At 38.6% G+C, this 23,711-nt stretch overlaps 1 protein-coding gene across 8 annotated transcripts in view; it reads right to left on the bottom strand.

Annotated features, from left to right (window-relative positions):
• The window catches only part of FARP2 (FERM, ARH/RhoGEF and pleckstrin domain protein 2), an 80,888-nt gene that overhangs the window by 41,118 nt on the left and 16,059 nt on the right, over positions 1-23,711 (bottom strand). For 7 of the 8 annotated variants that reach the window (XM_052802896.1, XM_052802894.1, XM_052802893.1 and 4 more), the window contains 5 exons: positions 16,747-16,851; positions 15,320-15,362; positions 10,466-10,544; positions 8,476-8,573; positions 6,167-6,281 (listed from right to left, as the gene is read on the bottom strand). In XM_052802896.1, coding sequence (XP_052658856.1) covers positions 6,167-6,281; positions 8,476-8,573; positions 10,466-10,544; positions 15,320-15,362; positions 16,747-16,851 — 440 coding nt within the window. Of the gene's footprint in view, positions 1-6,166; positions 6,282-8,475; positions 8,574-10,465; positions 10,545-15,319; positions 15,363-16,746; positions 16,852-23,711 lie in introns of those variants that run through there. The other variant, XM_052802901.1, reaches the window with a different exon arrangement.

The following is a 23,711-nucleotide window of genomic DNA, read 5'->3' as shown; positions in this document are numbered from 1 at the left end:
CTAAGGTAGTCTCTGAACTAAAAACATACTGCCAGGCAACACTACCACCCAATTTAGGCATAAATACAGTCCAAGGGAACTAGCTAAGGCAGGAGACCCCTCTCCTATGCTCACTTCACGGAAACACAAGCAGCACAGAACCTGCCGGGGCACTGGGACCAGTGAGGCTGCTTCAGCCACAGCTGTATAAAATGACCCCTGCACCCCTGCTGAAAATGATTAAAAATAATAAATATTACATTACTTCCAAGCAAGCGCCACACAAGCCACCTACACTAGTGCATTGATGGAATTGTTCTTGCAATGTGCAAGTTCGCTAGGATAAATGTAAATGTACAAGGAAGACAGACAGGGGAAAAAAATTTATTATTATTCTATTTACACCAACTAGTGCTGAAACCAGATTAGATTCCTGCACACACAAAGACAAATTTTAAAAATCCTCTTTTCCAAGAAATGGCCTTTCTTCCCATAAATCTGTATTTTATTTCATTAAAACAGATGATAAACTATTTGTAGCATGACCTATTTTTGTGTACTATGTAGTGCCAACCACAACATTGGTCCTAAATAAATTCTCCTGCTACCCTAACTTGCCTTTCTAGGTATGCTCCTTAAAAATACCTCCTTCTACCTGCCCATAGTCCTGTTTTAGATTAAACAGCTTTTTTGTTCCATATACATTTCTTTTAAATATAAAGAGAATATTAAAGTAAATGATTATTACATTTGAATTTATCAGAAACAAGGATGATGACAATACATATTAACTGCATATAGGAACTGTCTCTAAAATTCAGAGTGCAATTATCAAACTTATTTAGTATGCTAACATTTTAAAAATGGAAGTTGTCAGAAGAAACAATGCTGCTTTGATTCTTAGTAAAATGCTCCTTAGACTAAACACACACATAACACAAAAATGCACTGAGAAAGTAAGCCTGAATGCACATACATTTGACGATAGGATTTCAACAGTTTTCTATTGCCTTATTCATTCTGGGGGCGGGGGGGGGGGGGGGATCTAAAACACTACAACAGGAAACCCAAAAACTTTCTTGCCAACTGGAAAAAGCAGGGATTCAGTGAAGTTCCTAACTTTACAAGTTCAGTCCATATTTCAACCTTATCCAAATGTCAATATTACATGACCATGTATGTATAAAGGTATTGTAAAGAACAAACACAGAGGAAGAAAAAATCTGATTTCAAATGGAAAAAGAAATGCCAAACTACATAAAGAGTCTTGCAGTTGCCCTTCTACCAGTGTTAACACCACATGTACTAGTTATGTCTAAGAGCTTACTCTGGAAAAAAGATTTCTCTTCCCCTTACTGAAACGAGTAATGCTGGAACAAGTGTTGCTATACTGGCATTAAGTGTTACTAGCATTTCTTCCATAGATTCCTTAACTGCATCAAAATAGCTGAAGTACCATGGTTCCTGTTTATTAAACACATACAAGACAAAAAAGGTAGATCATAAATATTAATTTTGGCCACAGCCTCCTGAGTTACACTCCAAGAGCACTGCGTGTAACTCCCACCCACACTAATTCCTGCTATAATTCTTCTGAATACAGCGACATTAAGAATGAAAGTGGTGCTTTGTCTTTTAAAGAGGATGCTGACGATGCTAAGGTTGCCGGAGGTTGGGAAAGGGGGTTGGAAGGGAAAGGAAACAAATATTTGTTTAAAATGGCAACTAGAAAATTGGAGCTATGTAGTACTAAAAATTCTTCATAAACAGTCCAGTAAAACTGATGCAGAACCACCGGCAGTTATTTTATGTTCCATTAGATATGATCCAAAGCATAGCGCATCACAGAAAGAATAAACAAAAAAAACCAAAACAATTTTAAGAGTGTTCTCATGCACACAACCTGCCTGTACCTACCAAAGGAAGAGCTTTGAGTGGGGAAAGCCGGGAGCGATGCTGGGCAGCTCACACTGCACCACAAACAGTTACAAATGAGAAGCAGTTTCAGAGTAATTACCCTCAGCTGTTTGCTGCAGACTAAGCTGCACAGACCAGCCTGAAAACAATCTGGTCTAATTTTGTTCATCCATTAAGCAGATAAATCTACTTAATCTTCTCCAGGTCAATGGACAACAGACTATCTATTACAAGTATTTTCCAGCAAAAACTGCTGTCAATGCAACAGGTTTTAGTGTAAAGGTTCCTTTCATACATCCATCTAGACAAATATTGGTGGTGTGTTACAATATTCACATGGCAATCAGGGCAATGGATTCAAAATAAATGCTGTTAAATGTCAGGCGATTTACAGAGCATTTAAAACCAGTGATTAATATAGAATTTCAACGATGAAGTGTCAAAATGCTGCATGTGTAGAAATTGTTTAGACTACATAGCAACCTAATGTTATAGTTTTTCTAATTTACAAACAGTTTAAAGAATTTAAATCATGGACAACTAGGCTAACAAGTTGTGAAAAGACATGAGGGATAACAGTAAATGCCACTATAAATGTATCAAATCTTCTCTTTCTTTCCTGGTTTATGTATGTACACACAAACAAAAAAACCACAGCCATCTGAAGGCAAGCAAATTATGTTATGTTTAATTCTGGACTACACTCACCCTGCAGCAAGTATTCTACTCACACTACTTGCAGGAAGGCTGTAAACATTGCATTTTGAGTGTCTGGGGTGCTAGGATTTAACTGCACCACCACAAATACACCATCTTCAAAATATAAAGTTGTTTTTTTTTAATAAACTACAGAAATAAAATAAGTAAAGTTAATTCAGGCTCTTGCTGAAGCAACTAAGTAATGTGCTGTACCAAAAATATAACTCATCCTGTTTACTGTTACTACATTTGCAAATTTAAATATAAAAACAATATTTCTATATTTGTGAAAGTAAAAGAAAGTATTTGTAAAAGTGAAAGAAAAAAATAAAGGATATTTAATAGAAAATAAGCTTTCAATTCCCATCTTTCTGAATACAACATTCTCAAAATATTTTCTCTTCTTTTGATACAGAATGGATTAATACACAGATTCTGTTTTATTCGGCTTTATGTTCTACCACTTCTAATAGCTACAGTGAAGCAATGAAAAAAAAAAAAAAATCAAACCGCAACTTTCTGATGTGAAGAGACACTCCATAGTGTCATCCAAAGAGACTGAGCACCCTCTGCAAAGGCATACACAAACTCCTGCTCCCCCAACTCATGCATGGCACCAGAAGGCGTCCTGCTGCAACTCCAGCCCGAGAAAGGCAAATCGATGCTCCCAGCTTGACGTGACAGAGAAACCCCCTGTAAACTGGTGTATGAGTAAGTATATTCAAGGCAAAGCAAGGGCTGTAAAGAAGGAAAACTGAGGCAGGAAGAAGATGATGCAGTAGCAATCTGGAGATGAGACATCCTGCCAGAAATGGGCTTCTTTTCCTGGAGGCTGTTTATATGAGAGGTCTCTGTCAAAAGCAGTCATCAGTGGAAGAAAACATCAGTCTGCTACAGGTAAGTGGGGAATAATAAGGTCAACAGAAGGAAATAAAAAATGAAAATAAAACACAAAGATAAAAATATGACATGCAAGGATGATGAGAGAGAGAAGCATTTTGTCCATTTAACCACACTGCGCATCGCCACGAAGGAGACAAACGCCCAAGGCTCATGCTCCTGCTTGCTCTTTGGAACAGAAATGAGGAAAAATTTGTCTAAACTCTGAGAAAACATGGGACCTTCACAACTCCGACTAAAAATGGAAAAGGGTGGCCAATACTCCCTGGGTAAGGGAAGAGAGAAGAGACATGTAAGGAAGTCACAGCTATTTTTAGGATTGCAGTGCTTCCAAAATTACATCTCTAACAAAAATTTTTCCAAAGGCACATGGGGATTTAAAACACACATTCAGGGTACTCAGGTATCACTAACCTTCCATTGGAACCCTTCCTAACCACACACCTCAGCTTTTAATCTTACCATGGTTTGAGCATACACTTCTAAATAAGATTTGCAATGATTTTAATAATATGGCTGTATTAGATGCAATTCTCATTAAACTAATGAAAAGTACACTTATGAAGCAAGGAATCTTTTCTTATTAACCTTCCTCTGACTTCTCCCTGACAAGCAAGAATACAAACTTTCCTTACTGTAAAGAATGATTAGAAGTAACTTGTTTGAAAAAAGCTCAAACCCAATTAATAAAATTACCAGTCCCTGACTCACTCAGAAGACAGTCACGACCTTTCCATCAAGAAAAGTAAACCAAGAAAATTCCCCACCAGCAGAAGCAACCCAGTCAGATCTAGGCACATGATTAACAAAGGGCTGTTCTGTGCATGGTCTGGATGTACTTATCCCAGAACTACAAAATCACACATTTCATCTCAAATTTGAAAGCCATCAGCCTATACTGCATGATGTCATCAAACCCTTTCATTAAGCCATTTGTAGCTTTAGAGTCCACAGCATCTTGCAGCAGTAAGCTTCACAATGTTGTTACGAGTTGTATGAAAAGGATGTTCCTCTGTTTCTTTTAATTTGCTTTGAAGTTACTGCCTAATTGTTTCAGCACTTTTCTTTTGACATGAGAAAAATAATGAAATATTCTGTGCAATTAATGGTTTCCCTCACGCAGTTACCTTCTCCCAAGGTGAAAAATCCTAGCATACATTTTAATTTACTTCAAAATTACTTCAAATTGCTTCAAAACAACATTTAGTTTGTTCCTTCATCATTTCCACATGCACCTCAAAGGTTCAAAAGCAGCAAAAAAGTAACAAACACCTGATTTCATCAAGAATCAACAAAGCTGAAGTTCCATCAGTACCACTAATTTCAGTACAACTGAAAATGAGTCATCGTAAAAAGCAAATAGTTAAATACTGAAATTCTCAGGAACTGATTTTCTAATAATACAGGATGTGTCTTAGCCTTAAACACAGACGCTGCCCTGAAAAATCTCCTTGTTCTGTCTTCAAAGAAAGTCAGTCGACAATAATGCCCAAGTTGACCCACACAGAGTGAAAGGAAAATTTAAATTTCTAATATAGTATTTGAATTATAACACATAACCATGCACAATGAACTGTGGTGTGGATATTCACAACAAATAAAAGCACTTCAAATTGCTAAATCCTAATATGCAAGGTCTCAAAAATTACAGAAAAGAAAGACCTATGGGTCTACCTCTATCACCATTTTATCAAACACCTCATCTTGATTTAACCTGTCAGCTCTGAGAACTGCACAAGCAAGATTAGGACCATTATGGCACGTAATGGTCTGGAATTTCTCAGCAATATCAACATTGTGTGTTTAAAAGCCTATACGAACAAAGCTGTGGCAAATACAGATCATGCAATGCAAACCCTGATCTTCCCCGTAGTATTTTGGTCACAACAGATCCTCCCCGTAGGTTGACTTCTCTTTCATAAGCACCATGTTGACTGTCTGCTCCAAATCTTCTTATCAAAATATTTTACACTGCACATACCAAGCAGATCTTCACATTTTAAGACCAGCCAGATTAGACCATAAAACACACAATCTTACTGTACACTGAATGCGCACGGTGGGAGCAGTGGGCATTTCAAATAACAAAGCACTCGTTTCTGCAGTTCCTGACTGCATGTTGGAATTAATTTTATATTTGTGGCAAATAGTTTCTTTGTCCCTAATAAACTTTACTTATTTCAAAAATACTCCAGCTTTGAGATAAGGTATTGCATAAATTCTGATGAAAGTTATTTCTACCCCACTCCCTCCATCCTTCTCCATCTCCTTTATGCTTAATGAGTTCAGAATGAGTACAATGCAATTGATTTCTAATTATTTAAATAAAAACAAGACCTATGCATTTGATAGCAAGCTGAACGTAAACTTTGTAGACTGGAAATTCTGAAGAACGATTTGCCTAAAACCATTATTACAAGCTCATGATAGCTTTCTTTGGTATGTTATTAGAGGTGCACTGAAGAAAATCCCTTGAGAAAAACTACTGCCCAACAACTCTGTCCTTACTATGTAACTATTGCTGCATCCAACTGTTCTTGCTAGATGTAAATGGTGTTTAACTTACACAATCTTAACATCATCTTATCGCACAGCATGCTCAACCTCCACCATGAGAGTCCATCTGCTCCCCAGGAGTATACATTAGCAGTATACATTAATCCTCACTTACACATGCTTCCTGTGGAACTCCAGAATCTTTCCTTCAATTCTTTCCTGGTTTGGCAAATACTGGTTTGTTTTAAGGTGTTCTCGATCCTCTGATTCATCAAAATCCCCTATTTCGGCTATTACAGAAAACAAAACAATGTTAGAATAAGAAGGAAAAAATGCAAAAGGAACAATGGCAGAAAATACTTGGTAAGAATTTCAGAGACCCCAAAAGCCAGAATGTATTTTCCTTTAAGTGCTTCAAATTTGTGCATTATGCTTTGTATCCAGCTTCATTTTACAAAAACCTCACATTTATCCCAAGCAGACTTCCTGGGGATTATAGCAGTATTTGAACAACATTTTGAAAACTTAGACTTCTTTACAGTCAAAGATGTGAGACTTGTAGAAGTCCTGTGAGGTGGTCTAAACATTTATTCCTTACAGATAGCTCATACCAAACCGGGACATTTCAACTTAATTTTTCTAAATATATGTAAAATAGTTATGGACAAGCCTACTTGGGAAGAGGGCAAATTTAATTTTAGGAATTGTCCAAAAATAAATACATAGCAAAAAGAGAAAGCAGTGTTATGTGACTATAAATCCCCACAGCGCCTACATCTTGAGTTTTGGTCTCCCCTTCACATATTCACACCTTTCAGAAATGATGCTGTGGATTTAGGAAGAGATTTACAGAAGAAGAAAGCATGAAGCAAGAAGTGCAGAACAGCTTCCATCTGATAAGACAGAAAAGACCAGAAGTCTTTAGCTTGGAAAAGAAAAGCATGAGGCAGGCAGAACATCCAGCAGATGTATATAAAAATTACAAAGTTGAATAATCACGTTTTTTTTAAAAATTATTTACTTTTTCTGATAGTAAAATATGAAGTTACAATATTAAATTAAAATGCAAAACTTTTAAAAGGACAAAAGGATATAAGTTATCCTACAAACCTCCCCAAAACTAAGCTGTGAAGCTCATTTTCATGGGAGGATGCCAAAAATATAAGCAAATTCAAAAGTTAGACAAATGCATGGAAACAAAGTTCATCAAGGGCAACCAAACAAAGAGATGCAGAGTCAATCTTTGACTTAGAAGGGCCACATGCAAAGATCACTGGATGGATGCAGCAAAGGAAGTATCACCATATGCTTGCTCCATTTCTGAGGGCTTCCCCATAGCATCTGCTATCAACTACTGTCAGAGAAAGGAGACTGGATTAAATGAATTAATAATCTCATCCAAGGCAGCTGTTCTTAAAAAGAACACAGCAATATCCTGTTTAAAATCAAGCCAGCATATGAAACAACAAGAAAAAAAAAAAATTGAAAGGCACTTTTAAAAAGAAATTTGTGTTAAAAATAATCATACTCTTTCTCACTTCTAATTTTCTAGTAAGGTAGAATCAATCTAAGCAAGGCCAGATGCTGAGATTTGCTCACCAGCTCCACACTGCACTGCTGGAAAATCATGAGCAAATTTTAATTGTGTCACTCACTGATGGCACACACACAAGATGGATTTGCTTTTCCAATAAAATCACCATAACTAATATTATTATAATTGTATTATTATATTATAATGCAGAATTATATAACTAATAACTATTTAGCAGTGAACATGTGAAGAAGTATCATTTAATAGCTTTTGTTTCAAGCCAGCAATGAGGCACAAAAACCCATTTCTGCAGCTCAGGTTACAGATTTGTAAACACTCTGTGATTTGGCTGCTGCTCGAGCTGATTTGGTGTCTGAACCCATTCAAGGTTTTCAACCTACTCATCTTAAAGGCCACATTTTTAGGTCTTTAGGCACATACAGACTGAGCGAGCAGCAACATGGAGAGCTTCCAAACCAATTGCTTCCCATTTCCATTTGCAATCCCAGCAAGGATGAAAGCTGCTGACAGCCATACTGTTGAACTTGTTCTAGTTTTATTTCAGCCCAGTCTATACACTTATCTCCCCCCCCAGCCACAGGGAAATTGAGAAATGAAGCCAAGGAAGCACAGAGGCAGATGGGAGCAGCTGTCTGGAAGATGAGGAGTGCTAGTGACCCTGTTTGCAGACCAGGGAAAACAGACAACACGCAAAGGGTTTGGTTTCGTATAGTCTCCACAAAGCCAAAGTTATCTCATACATAAGCACCAGCTGTTCCTCACCACAGCTAGCCCTGATGATAATCCAGTGTTATCAACGGGTTTACTGCATGTACAGAAGGAAATACTGTGAGATGGAAAATGCTTTTCGTTACCAAAAGCTTCTGTACGCTATAACTTGGGTTAGCAATGGCAACATCACCCGATGTCACCACAGTTGAGATACTCACATTGCAGAAGGTGAGAGACCAGAAGAGCGGCCGTGTTGTCACTGCAGGTCAGTCGTTCCTCTGCCAAGTCTCTCTTGATTTGCAATGCAAACAGGTACCTAAGAAAGAGTTACAAGTACCACCTTGACACATGAAAGAATGTTAAAACAACTGAGCAGTCCTTCATAAAACTAGCATCTCCTAATTCTTCCTCTCTCCAAGAACAAGGTAACACAGAAGCCTTGCTACCACAGATGGTCAAATCAAACCAGACAACCTGTGACTAATCCAGTGCAATTTATCATCATAAATGAACACACAGGAGGAATGAAGCAGAAGAAAAACCACACTTTTAACAAGTTTGATCTGTGAAGTAACAGCAGCTGTAGTTTTTAGCTGGAAAGAAACTTAATGAATAGTTCAAGTGACTTTATCTATTACAACAAAGATGGGAGAACATCACTGATCCTAGTATCTTATTAGGAAAAACAATGAGTGTTTCTGCTAGCACTCAATTAATTTACTCAGTGGTTGTATTTTCCAGGACTGTAATGTTAGCAACCTACAAAGACAGCAAGAAATTAAATTTTGTTTTCTTAAACCACTACACTCATTTAACTAAAGTATTTCCCAAATCAGTTGTTAAAGAGGAATAGATTTCTGTGTAACAGTTTTGTGTAAGTGACAAGCTGCCTGCAAAACATACAAGGATAGAAGACAAACATGGCAGCCTTGAAAGTGTGCTGATAAGGACTGACTTAGTAACCTAAACCAATTTTAATACATTTTTATGAACGTAATGCTGGCAAGTCTTTCCTGCTTTCTTTTTTACTTGAAAGAAGGTGCAATAAGGACTCCAGTAAATAGGTAACAACTTATTACTATAAACCTTTGAACTGACAGACTGATCGATATTCTTTACTGAATTACAACCTGAAAGAAAACAGTAATTTTTTTTAAAAGAATTAATTTTAAAACATTATGTAACACATTCTTGAGCCAAAAGATAATAAAAGGTAAAAAATTTTAAAGTACTGTAGGTATGTATTAAAGACTATGTAAAGTATGCTGTTTTCTGCGTATCTGACTGAGCTATCTTGGTTTCTTCAACAGACTCACAATAACGTGTACGTATCATTAACAGCATTATGAAATACCTAGACACTCTAAGCACAGACCAGACTTCCATGATAAGTACTCCATAAATAGACAAAAATACAGTTCCTGCTCCAAAAAGCTGTATTCCTAATGAAATTCCTACAAGAAACAGCAATTAACATAAGAAAATGGGGAGCAAAGGAAATATTTAGATAGCATTATTCATTATAAGAGACAAGCACATCGCATCACAGCAGTTACCATGCTGGTTTGCTCTAAAATAAGTCTGAAGGATAATAAGGAACCTCTGCGGATCTCTCAAAGGAATTCCAATTAATAGTAGTAAAACTGGGAAAAGCACTAAATGAGATCTTTAAACACTAAAATCTTGGATAATGTCCTTGTTACAGGCATAGGCTTCAAACCACATTCCCAGGTGCTAGCAAGTGGATAGGTCAGCTTAATTTACCAAAAATCAGTTAGCAATCAGCAGAAGCGACCCATGATGAGCATTGGTAAAAAACTTGAACAGTAAAGCGTGTTTGCTAGTTGTAGAATACTTAAAGCATGGACTTCTGAAGTTTAAATGATAAATCATTTATTAAAATATGTACTGATTATTTTATACAGGTACTGTTCATAAATTTTAGTATTTCCTCTATACCCTGTCTCTTTTGACACCATGATGTTTGGCAAGCCGTAACCTGCACTGTTTTCTGTTTTGAAAAATGTTTTTTCTGATAACATTCATCTGCCAACATGTGTCTGCTAAAACCGTTACACTAACAAAAAGTGCTCTTTTGCTCATCTTCAATGTAAGTTTTGTTTGGAAACAGACACAATGCCCTCCTACTCCGACATTCTTTTTATTTCAGTAGGTAATGCAAATCAAATTTATCGAAAAATACTTTACCTAGTATATTCCTCTTGCAACTGACCCGGGTCTGGAGGGAAAAACTTTACAGCTAGACGAAGCATTGTAGTCTTTGGTCCTATAAGAAAAATGAGTCATTTCACAAAAAAACCCTTGTTCTTCATAAGCACATGCATATTATGTTTTCCAACATGCAGAGAAATACAACGCACACAAAGCCTAGCCAGCTTTCGGCTTGCCAGCTAACTATAGTGGGCCTATGGGGTATAGATTGTCCATGTCAACGGAGATACAAGCAGGTAAGTTTGCAGAGGAACTGTCTATACTACTTCCAAGGCAAGTCTGCAGTCTGAATGCTATAAAAATAGTTTTGCGCAACATGAAAGCTATAATACCCCAAAGTAACTGCTTGACTGGATACAAAAGTATTACAAATGACCCAGTGAGAGGTTCCCAGAAGGGGAAGAGGGTGGAGACACATCCCACAGGCTCTCCCAACACCAACTGCCACCATCAGAGTTGTCAATGAACTGAATCCACAAGCCGGAACCAGCTGGCTCCCCACAGAGATAAAAGTGTGTTTGCAGCCTGCTCCCAGCATGCCCGTTAATACCCATTTCTTCCCAATTTTAACACTGTTCTTGTCAATCTCGACAACAGGGAGAAAACTAATTTAACGTTTAAATCTAAACAGAATCCTACGTAACTATTTGGAATAGTCCATAACACTCTGTGTAACATTTTACAACAAAAAATCCAACTGCAACTGAACTGCGTTAACAATTTCAGCATCAGGACTCAGTCTGCTGAACCAGCTGACTCGATGCCCACATTTCCCTGTTTCACCAATATTTTCAGAGAAATATTACAGGGGACCAGAATTGCTTACCATGCCACAACTGGGCACCACCGTTCTGCTGCTTTTTTTCCTGTCTTAAAGCAGAAAAGGCTGAGTATTTTGCAGGCAGTCAGAGCAGTAGCCAACCTATGCTTACAGAAGCCTACTGAGCATCCATCTCACATTTGCAGCATCCCCCGTACAAGAGGACCGCCGCTCATCTACCGTAGCCCCATGCTCCACCGACAGCATCTACACCCAACTGAGACAGACCGAGACCTGTCCCCACTGTGCACCTTCCCACGAGGAGCGAGGACAGTCTGCCTTGAGTGTGCTGAGCCAGAGAAAGGCAGGGCAAACTGAGGAAAGATGGACCCCCCTCTAGAAGGCAGAGGAAGACCTGGGAAGGTAAAAACTGCAACCCCTCTTCTTGCTAGACTCTTCTCCTCTGGGTGCTATGGGCAGCATATCCACGTATTTCATGACCCGACTGAACCTCAAAGCCAGCCCTGCTTACGCATGACCTCCAGAGGTGCCTTCCAGCCCCATCCACCCCAGGACTCTGCATGCTGCTGCCGTTTCAAAGGAAGCTTAGCCAAAAAAAAAAAAAAAAAAATTTGTTTGAGCATGTTGGTAAGCACAAGCCAGCCTGCTTTAATTTATTTTAAACACCAAGATCTCTTAAAGCTTGACAAAGTCCAATTTAACCCCATCAACCCCAAAGTACACTGATTTCTTCTGTCCGGAATACCTGATTCCCATACGCCAAATGTTCCTCCACTCACTCACTCACCCTTTCGTTTGCTAACAGCAGAATAACAAACTTTGCTTTCTGCCAAGTAACTGGGAGAACTAACTCTCAGACTATCACAGCTGTCAGAAAAGCAGCTCCCAGCCTCTGATACCAGAATTACCAAAGCTTTGGTGAACAAAAAAAAAAAAAAAAAAAAAATCCACATTCTAATTACAGTGTAGTATCTAGAAATGAAAGGAGGCTGGAAATAACACCCTATACATATACTAGTATTGCTGAGGGAGCAATTTTGGCAGTGTTTTGAGCATCACTTACATCAAATGACAGTAAATATTAAAAATTAAAAACATAATACTGCATATTTGCTTCTGTAGCACAACTCCTCCTCTTTTTGTTTTTTTAATCTCACCTTTCCTCTATGAATAAGTCCCATTCTAATTAGGAAAAGAAACACTAGCCCAGTCTTAACCAAGATGCAGAATTTATTTTAAGAGGCCAAATCTAAGCAAAACCTAGAACAAAAACAAACAAAAAAAAGAAGCTGGGAAAAACTACCCACGTGGGTATGGTGAACACAACACTATATAAAACTGGCAACACCTCAGAGAAGGTATCCAAATGCCAACCTGATATTGTGCACCTGTTAGGAAGGCGAAAATTTGGATCTAAACTCCTTGCCTTCTGGAGTGGTTCGGTATTAAAACTGACTGCATTCATTTGAAATTAATGAAAAATAAAATCCTCATCATACAACACAAAGTTCTATATATCTCAGAATAGATCATAAGCCAAGACTAATTTGAAGTAAATGTTAATAATCTAGAGCTTTTGTTTTAGATAGCATGTCAAAGACTCAGAACTGCACACCTACAGCTACACAGCAATCAACATCAACATAAACTAACAGGTTTGAGCTGTATTACCTTAAAGCCCATGATAACATCTAACATTCCCCTACTGCTGGACTAAAAGTTACACAGTTAACTCCAAAATCATTAAATTCCAAAAAATCATTCAACCCCCCCAAAAAACAACAAAAAAGAACCTCAACAAAACTTCTTAAAGTGAGAATATAGGAAAAGATCATCCATCAATGCCAAGTTCAGGCATTTCTTAACAACATGAGCAAACTCACCACATCTCATTCTTCCAGAATTTCACTTTTCCCTTGGGAAACACCCAGCAGCCGCACACAGAGCAAGGGCAAACAGAAAGGAGCAGACTGCCTTTGTGTGCATCACTGCCAGGCTAGCCCACCTGCACCCAGCTGCTACCCACGCCTGCAGCAAGCCCAGGCAGAGGGGCACCGGGGAAAGGCAGCCCCAGCATGGCTGGGGAGCATAGAGGCTGAAGCCACAGCAGATGTGGCTAGCCTTGCATAGCTGTATGGTCAGAAGTAAATATCTTTCCGCTATTGCAGCTTGCTTAGTCCCTTACTCCTGAAATGTCCACATTACCAAGTAGTTAAATTAATTCTCCTCTTAAGGCTTTGTATTCAGCTGTACTGTCAAAGGGAAGTTTTAGGAAGATGTTCCTGTGCAATCATGTCAGCTACTGGATTCAATGAAAGAACAGCTTAAATTACTATACATGCAATTAACGTTTTGTAAACATTTTCAAGGCTTTCTACAGTCCTATCTCATTTCAATTTTAAAAACAGCAGAATGCCAGGAAGGGATTCAACTAGCATAAAAAGAAAAAAAAAAAGAGCTCTCATCCAAGCTATCAAAACTTTACAAATTTAAAATTTATTTCAGAACTTGAACATGTGCCAGACAACTGACTGGTGTCTCCTACAGATTAAGATTAAAAAAATTTTAAAAGAAATCTTTCGGTGTCACTGGCAACATAACATGGGTGGTAGATCACCAAGCAGCAGAGCAGCCATAAATTTTAGCACATCCCCATTGTTTTAGACGATTTAAGAACAATATATGTACCATCAGGGAACACAGCCATCAGTCTATGGTCTAAGACCAAGCTTCGCCAATTTATATGGTATAGAAGAGGATGTAGAAGGAGTAACCAAGCAGCACCACAGACCTGTGGTCCACCAGATCTTTTGACTAAAACATAATACCTTATAGCCAGGAGCACTGGAAAAACAAACCAAGAGTAACTGCATGGAGTATATAAAAATATGGCACTCCAACAATGGGGGGGGGGGGGGGGGGGGAACAGAGCGTGAAAGGCTTCCTAAGGAAGCCTTCTTTTATAAGCTTCTTCCTAAGGAAGCCTTCTTTTATAGCTGATTTGGCTCTTCTGCTTAAAAAACAATGTTGGTAAAAGTTAAAACCATGACCTTAAAGTCAAAAAATCTAGCCAGAATTTGTGATTTTTTTTATTTTCTGGCAATAAGCTTTAGGCAGAAGAGTAACTAAAAACTATCCCCCAGCACTGATTTTCAACATTTTTCAATTAAGATTTTGAAATGGAGTAGGAATCCACCACACCCTCCTGATCCTTGCTCTTCCACAAAGCCTTTACAATCAGAAACAGAAAACAAGCAAACAGCTTAACCCTGTTCTAAAGGAAAAAAAGTTTGATCTAATCTTTCAACATCAGAAGAACTAGCATATTGTATTCTTCAATTATTTTTAGCCTTTAGAGTGCACTTCACATTACTTTTTAGAGTAGCATAAAGCAAAGATGGCATCACTACTGCAATATCCTCCTGGCCAAGGAGCAGAAACAAATTTCACAACCGAAGCAAAGGGAACTCTGAAGCTGCAGCCATCCACCAGGTGGGAGATCTCTACCTCTGCTCTCTTAGCAAAGCTGTTCCTGAGCACATCGAGAGAGTTTTTGAGAATGAGATGGAAATACCACCCCGCTGAAACTCCCTGCATGTCAGCAAGCCCTGAATGCAGCTTTTTGTAGCCCTTCTGAAAGGTGCGTCAGCTCTCAGACAGGATCTCACAACTGCAGATGCTACCTCCTCCCGTGCAACGGGTACAATAAGCCAGAATACTCCTTTTTCTTTCCACCGTAAGACAACACAACTTACAAAAGCTCAGAAATGGCAAATGTCATGTTTCACTTAAACATAACACCAGCTGACCCAATCTATCTAGATATTTATCACAGAGAAAGAATCATACCTTCATTAAGTTTCCATTCCACCCACTCCATACTACATATTAAAAACGTCAGGTTTGCATGCCCAAACAGGAACCACTATCACCCCTACCAAGTACAATTTTCAGGGAAGCATAACCAGTAAATCAAGTAATAATTGTGAAAGCAACCCACATAAAGCAGATGCAAATTAAGGAAAACTTCCTTTTTTAAAACTACTTACTCCGTACTTGTTTAATAACAGGTTTCATAGGTTCCAGCCAAATCTGAAATTAAAGAAAATAAAAATTACAAACTGACATTTGTATTTGAATGCAATATGAAAACATTAAAAGTAAATTCAAATAGAGCAGTAATTTATGAGTATACATTTCTTCCTCACTGCAGTAATGCAGCAATTCCTTTGCTTTAAAAAAAGTGTACTTATCTATTTGAACTGACATTTATCATGCATCAATAGAAAAACCACTGATCCGTACTTAAAGCTCATCTGGACAGAAGAAGAGCCAAGTCAGCAAAAGCACACCATCACTGCCAAGACGACAGAAATCATGCCAAAACACACAACCCTAGACAGGAGCCAGGCTACAGAGTTACAGAAGGTCTGGAGAACATGACAAGGTCCAACTTTTTTTGCCTTTCATGCTTTGTCCATCTCTCTTACCTACCTACTTAAGGTTTTTTTACTCGATATTAATTTCCCACAAATTTCTCTCTTTTGACAAGCACATTTTTAAAGAAAGACTATTGTTGTTCTTGTAAAAGGAGTAGCCATAAAATCAAAGCAAAGTATTCTGGATGCTCAACTTTTCCCCATCACTCCAAACAAAAAACTGTAACAAGACAATTATGTTTGGTCTTTACTAGTTACTTCTCTGAGAGAGTGCTGAGGATCTTAAGAACCTTATTAGATGCAGAAACACTTTGGATGCTTTGCAGAAGAAACGGAAACTAAACAAGCTTTACTGTATTTCCTTGGCTCAAGAGCAGTGTGTATTAGTGCTATTAGCATTCTCTATGTTCTCAGTCATATTTTCTGTGTGCGAGTCCTAAAACTAGAAAAAGTAATAGAAAAGACACAATTTTGGGAACATTTTTTCGTTTCGAAGCCACATTGTCCTCTTTGCAAGGTACAGGATAAGCGACTAGGAGACTCACAGAGTGTCAATATTTATCTAGAACAATGATTTAAAAACTTGCAGGTCTATATGTCTGCTGAGGTTTCTATTTCTTAGAAAGAGGTTCATAATGACCCTTCAGAGAAATTAATTGAAGACTGAATAAACTGAAGAAAAATATGAACACTACCAAAATTACACATTGTAATACGATTTTATAAGTGCTCCACAGACTACATTTTGAGTTGATGTTTCCCCTTTCAGAAGGAGGATTTTATCTATGTCCCTGAAGGCAGAAACATCAGCAACTATTTAACTGCTTTATAGGTTTTTGAGATTTAACAAGAAGTAGAATGCGATTCCTCCCCTCTGCTTTATTAGTTGTTGTTGTTCTGGTAAGCGAAGCAGATTTCAAGAATCAAAGAGACAATCCTACAGGAGACTCCAGCAGACTTTGAAACTTTTGACACTCAAGCAACTCCGTTCACCCAACCTTTTTATTATATTGAATTCATTGGGGAAGTGTACATACCCAATACGACTGGATGTTCTGGAACTCAATCCCAAAGTAGTCCGATTCAATCAAATTCAGATGCTTATAAACTTCTGTCAATAATGTCTGGCCATAATATTTTGACTAAGGAAGTAAAAAAAAAAAATACAGTGAGATTAATATGAATAAGTTTACAGCAAATTAAAAAAAAAATTATGGCATCTTTAGAAACTGTAGAAAAAGATCTCAAAAGTTTTTCCACATCATTCTTGTCACTTTAACATGCAAACATCCAATATACAGGCACAGGTCCATACAAACAAATTCCACAGAACCAGAGGAACTCAAGCTGGAAGGGGCCACTGGAGGTCATCTATGTCCAACCTCCTGCTCAAAGCAGGGTCAGCCATGAGACCAGACTAGATCAGCTGCAAACTATTTGCAGCTCCTTCAATAAACCAGCACCATTTATTTGTGTAGCTGGACGGTGTGGCTTTCCCCGAGCTGCAGCAGACTGAAGCAGGGGCTGCCAAAATCCTGCTCGCACGCACACCTCCTCGCTCGTACCAGCACCAGGGACCACGCAGCCATGCACAACTTGCACACCAGCAAGACTTGCAAACATATGCAGATGCTCCAAGCAGGCCCAAGACAGCCAAGGAAGGCTGGCACAGGGCAGTTTGCACCCAACCAGGATTTATCCCCAACCTAGGAAGCACTGGCCAGCCCCGCAGGAGAGCAAGAGCTGCGCAAGCAGGACTTTACGGGGCCAGGCTGACCACTGCCAGGGATCACATCGACTGAGTGGAGGCTGCTTATCACAGCACGTGCAAGGCCTTTGCTGACAGAACTAGAACTCGTCTTCTACAAAGGAACATCCTTCAAAAACCCTAACCCTAACTTTTTTCTTGTAAGTGTTCAAGAAAACCCAAGGTGATAGTATTTATTCTGTTAACTAACAAATAAATAGGAAGGCTATAGTTCCCTGCCAAAGCAAGCAGTGGGAACCCAAACACCCTCCTCTCACACCATACTTTCTGTGTACTCATTTGCAATGAATCCCTCCCTCAAAAAACCCAATCACTAACCCTTTTCGCAGTCAAGTTAGGCACAAAGCCACGAAGCAAACATCAGCAGAAAGCGGCTACGGTAACATGGGAGAAAACGGGAAACTTTCATAGCACACCCAAAACAACTATGCTTGGGTCTGCTTATTAAAACATACGAGCTTGCTCTCAACATCTATTATTGCATGACTGTAGCAGCCACCACAAGAAAAATAGCATTTATGAACCCACACATTAATGCATGAAAAGAATTCAAAGGGCTTTTGCATCACTCAGTACCTGTTCCAGCAACGCACAACAGCTAGCAGGACAGCTAGTGTAGGCTGCAGAAGGAGGTAGCATGGCCACTGATATCCATGTTCTACCTTGGACCGTGGAAGTGATCCTGCAACTGCGGCTACAGGGTCTGGCATCACTCTGGTCGGCCGGGTGGTCCGACAGAACACAACTCAGGCATTCACACCACCAAGGACTTGTTTATTTGGAAAAGTCGGAGTGCCGGAAGACTACGACTTTCCCATCAAAGCAGGCACACAGTTCTGTAATTGGCTCTTTAAACTCAGAACGGTGTCTCTTTTAAAAGTATAAGGCATTATAATAAATTAGTAAAAGAATAATTCAATAAAATGTGCAAATGAAAATATCTAACAGAAAGAATGGGCCACTAGGTTAAAATAAAGAGGGTTTAAAAAAGTAAAAAAGATGGTGAAAGTTGGGGAAATTGTTTCACATTACTGAGATGTATAAAAATTCAAGAGTAATTGCTTCTTACAGGAAAAGAGATTAACTGTCGATGTTTTTAGAACTGTGCAATTTAGCTAAATACCTCTGTACTACTAAAAAAAAAAAACACCACAAACTTCAGTGAGAAAAAGTGTGGCAGCTCTGCAGTACTGCAGATCTGAAATAGCTTTGGTAATTGCACTGCTGTGAATGGAGCTGACTGAATCCAATGCTATAAACAAAGAGGAAAGTAGAGAAACAGAAGGACAGAGAATGACACAAGATCAGCCCATCCTTCTCATTCATGCTTTCACAAGTCACAGTTATCTATATGGGCAAACATGGGTGTGAAGCATAGGTCAGGTGAATTCACCTGGTACAAACACCACTCATTCATAAAGTTTCTTGGTATCATGCTGGATCAGGCCACTGACACTGAAACCCCCAAATAAAACTGCAAGTCAGGAGAAATGATCCAGTTCTTCATCACTTCAGTGGATACAGAGATGCCTGGTTGGGAGATGACACAGTATGGTGAGAACGAGCGCTCTCCTCTTTTTCTGGACAAGTTTTGTGATGTCTAAAACGGCATTTTCTTCATAAGAACACAGTTGATTTTTTTCTTTTTTTTTTAGCCAAAATCTGTGCTTGCAGAAGACTCTGTGGGTATGGGTTTTGTTTTTTTAAATGATGACAATGAAACAAGGAATGATACAGGTAATGGTAAGCCACATCTTCAGTAAATAAAATTCCTGGTCTTCTGTCTACAGGCGTTACAGACTGCTTGCCACAGGACACACATGCTCCTGGAGAAATGCATTTTGAAAACTGAATTTTTAACTCTCAAATGAAATACATTTCTTGCTTTGCACTTGTGAATAAATCTTAAAATAGTAACAAAAGAAGAAAATATCCTTAACTATAGTAGGACCCTTTTTATTTTTTTAAACAGAAGAAAATACCCTTAAATATAGTAGGGCCTTTTTTTTTTAAAGGTACAGATACACATGCATGTATTTATTATTGTATTGTATTCTAAAACTGTACCACAGATTTGAGAAAGGAGTACTTTTTAGCCAGTGATATTTGTGGGGATGCAGCTATACGCTGACCAACATTTATACTTCCATCTGCAGAAGATGGGACACGCCAGCCTGCCGTTTCACAGATAGATCTATTAACTTCTAGAAGCCATGGACCAGGAGATGTCCTGTGACCCCAAGTCTTCAATTTCTCATTTGTGAAATAAGCAGTAATTCTGGTTCCAACCACCATCTGTTAGAATCGATAAACTTGGATTAGCTTGTGAAAGATGTCTGGTAACAGTTAGACAAGTTTTACAGCCAAACAGTGTGCTATGTTGATTAAGGAAACTGTGTCCTGTCCATGGCTAGTCATATACAGCCATTAAAATTATCCCGATCAGATTGTAATACACAACTTTCTCCCATGCACAGCATTTAAACTGAGTTATGCCTCTGTGGCTCCACCAAGCTCCATGCCCGATGACAGCCCAGCTGCCTTCTATTCTCGCCAAAAGGGAGGCTGTATGGCATACACACCCCGGCACCTCTCTCCTTCCACTGTTGAGCCTGCACTCCCTTCAAGAGAAACTGGAGATGAAGAAATTAAGATGGTCAGAGCTGGGAGCACTTTCCAACTGATTAAATTATAAAGGTGCCATTCAAATGCTAAAAGTGTAAAATTATTTTGACTGGGCCATCACCTATAACTTTGGGTGTCATTTACAATAATAAGTTACGAAAAACCTCATTCTAAGCTGAATGTCATTTCATAGTACTTCCTTCAAAGTATAAAGCAACAATAACAATGCCACATTTTAAAAGAACAGTATTAACTTAATTTGATTTTATTTTTAAATTAAAATTGGTTACAAAAGCTTGAGACAGAACACAATCTTTTATTATCATTATGTCTCAAATGCCGTTGGAAGACTCTTCTTAGAGCTACTTAGTTCCTCAAATTGTTTGTTACACTTATAACCATCCTTTCCAAAAAGCTTCTTTAACATTTTGAAGTTGACAAAAATGAAAGTTATATAGCAGGTAGCTCCATGTCATTGTTTAATCTGCATAAAAGCAGCACAAAGCAAAATCTTTTAAGTAATTACTTAATTACTGTAATTTTGATGTCAGGGCAAGAAGCTGCATGAATGCATTTCAGAAAGGTCCCGTTTTCAATACAAATCCACAACACAGCATACTTTCCATTCCAAACTTCTCAATTACTCTTTATATGCTGCCAAGACAACGACTACTGATATTACTGAATTACTGAATTATTCCACATAAAGAAAGAGAAAAAAAACAAACATACAGGGTAAAAAAAATTAAATAGCTAACAAAAGCTTTCCCCAGTGACCCTGCTCTAACTGTACTACAGACTATTTTAACAAGTCATCATTAGAAGAATGTTCAGTACAATAGATTTTTTTTCCAAATCAATTTGAATATTCAGATCAAGCTTGAAAAGATCCCTCAGAGCTGTGCAAGCAGGGTAATCTGACAGGCGGTGATGCTACAGAGGGCCCTGCACTGGCAAAACACCAGCGTGGCAATCCCCTGCCCACATGCAGGAAGAGTAACACCTTCAGAACAGGCTCAGTGCTGAGCCAGCATCAGGCAGGAACAGAAATTAGTAGGAACAAACATTTTAAGCTGAAGTTTCTTGACTGAAGGAGGTATCTATATTGTTTACTCAGCCAGAAAAGTAAACATATTCAATGTTAGCAATTTTTAGGACAGAGGAGTAAAATGTAAGTAATAGGAAAAAGTTGGAACAACAGCTATTTTTGTTTTATCATCCCAACTGCTATTTCCTCAAATATCACTACCTACATGGCAGATCCTTCCTCTTCCGTAATGTTTTAGCTTAGGAAGACAGAAAAACAAACTAGGAATGCACAGCCTATGATTTTCAGTTGACCATAGTTCAGTATTATCGAAATCAATTCTTCCTCAGTAACTCCCAAACATGTCTTCCAGTACATCTTAACTTTCTGCTTCCACATATCTTAACTTAAAAACAAAAAAACCCCAAGTCTTTTCATAATGAGTAGTATACTCGTATTCCAAAACAGACAAACTGCCCTTGCTCAAACTTTAAAAAAATGAAATCCACATTCGGCAGCAGTTAGGCTGGGGGGGGGTGGGGGGGGGAGAAATCCATCCAAAAGCCAAGAGTTTTGAAAAAATGGAGAGTTATAAAGCAGAGGTATAGAATGGAAACTCTTGTGCAGCCAGAGCTGGAGGAGCCACTGGCCCCCAATTTCAGCGAACACCAGCTGACCTTGGATTTTGTGTTACAGAAATCTGCAACTCCCGGGAAACCAAATCCTCCAGTAAACACTGTGTCTGCATGAGAGGAAGAAGTTTATATTTGACATCATCACTAACAAGTGGCCAACATGGAGCACCCCGCAAGCAAAGAGAAGCGCAGGCATGAAAAGTAAACTGAACTGATTTAAATAAAGACCCCTTCACCATTCACAGATTTTTTTTTTTTTCTTTTCATGTACTGTAGTGGTCTTCCTAAAGAAAAAGTGATTTCTCATCTTTTGGCAAATTAAAAAAAATTACAATCGGCAACTAAACCATAGTATTTACACTAGACTTGTTATTTCCTTTCTTAACCAGAAATATACAAACATTTCAGTGAGTTTATAGCTCTGTTCATCTACAGCCCTTCTGTAATCTGTTAGATCTCTGTCCAAATGCAGAGCGAGACATAAAAACACCTTCAAAACTCCCTATTAATAACTATCATTAATGCCACATATAAACAAAAACTGCATTTATGAATACAGGGTGTACATTTAAACCACATCTATTAGAAAGAAGGAAATAATATAAGATGGCAAGGAATACCATTCATTAACTTTTTGTTTTCATGGCTAAAACAAGATGACTTTACAGCTCCATATCAAGTTTTTAATCAGCAAACTGGAAGAGTAAGAAATAACTGTCTTCTTTTTCAGTACTTTATTAGTTTCTTCAATTTTGATTACAACAAGTAACTCAAATGAAAACGGTCCCTGCCTCCCCACAAAAATGGGTACCTGGTAACAACAGACATATCAACCTCTGGTTTCATGTGCTCAGCCAAATACTGCTTAAATAACTATTTCATTTTGATTATCTGAACATTTAACAGTAACTTTCAGCTTCAATTATTCCAATTTTTCTTTAAATATATGTATTTGTTTTATTCACTCTTGCATACTGACAGGTCCCAACTACAGGTTATTTTACTAAGACAACACCAGAAAGAGTTTGTAGTGCATTTAACTACTTATAGAGCATTGGATGCACAGCCTATGATGTCAGGGGATTTGACTCCCTTGTACAAGGTCCTCCGCGCTGCTGCACACCTCTGCAGTCCCCACCTGCCACTTACTGAAGATGACAATCCTGACCTCTTCCAGAATTGGGTCAAGAGCTACAGGAGTCAACCCAGCACATAAGGTTTGTGAAACTTCTTCCAATTTTCCACCCTAGTCACTGGCATGAACTATTTTTTTTAAAAAACAACAACTTTTTTTCCCACCTGAGGGAGCACAGTCCAGCTGCCAGGGCACTACTGGAGGTCTCCCATTTGCAGCGGCAGCCTTTCTACGTGGCGCTGGGAGAACCCCCAGCTTCTCCTGGCTCACTCCGAGGAAGCCGAACCCATCGCCAGACCTCATTTCCCGCGCCTGCTGCCTGCACCTTCACCGTGCCAGCAGGGCAGCCGCTGGACACTGGAAAGCACCACCATTGGTGCAACATCCAACGAACATCCACATCCACCTCAAGCTGCAGCCACGTGGCATTTCTTATTTCATGGTCACAGACTGAACTCTGGGAATACACCGCCACCCTGAAAATTATTTTGTAATTTCTTCACAAATTCAGATAGTGTACATTTTCACCGTGAAAATGTACTTCTGTTTTTTAAATATTGTGTGTCATGGTATTTCTACATGGCGTTGAAATCCAATTTACTCAAATATGGAAGCTGCAAAAACAAAGACAAATTTCTGAGCTATTTTAATTTACATTATTACACTGCATATTGGGCATAATTTTTCGTTTTAAAAAAAATTGTAAGACTCCCCCCCCCAAGGTTTTTTGTCCTAAGATTTCAGTGGTTGGGTTTGTTGTGGGTCAGGTTTTTTTAAACAGAATCCACAGCCAGACAAATTATTCTAGAAAT

Source organism: Harpia harpyja, chromosome 12, assembly GCF_026419915.1.
Source record: "Harpia harpyja isolate bHarHar1 chromosome 12, bHarHar1 primary haplotype, whole genome shotgun sequence".
NCBI lineage: Eukaryota > Metazoa > Chordata > Aves > Accipitriformes > Accipitridae > Harpia > Harpia harpyja.
This window is presented reverse-complemented; position numbering and strand designations above follow the sequence as displayed.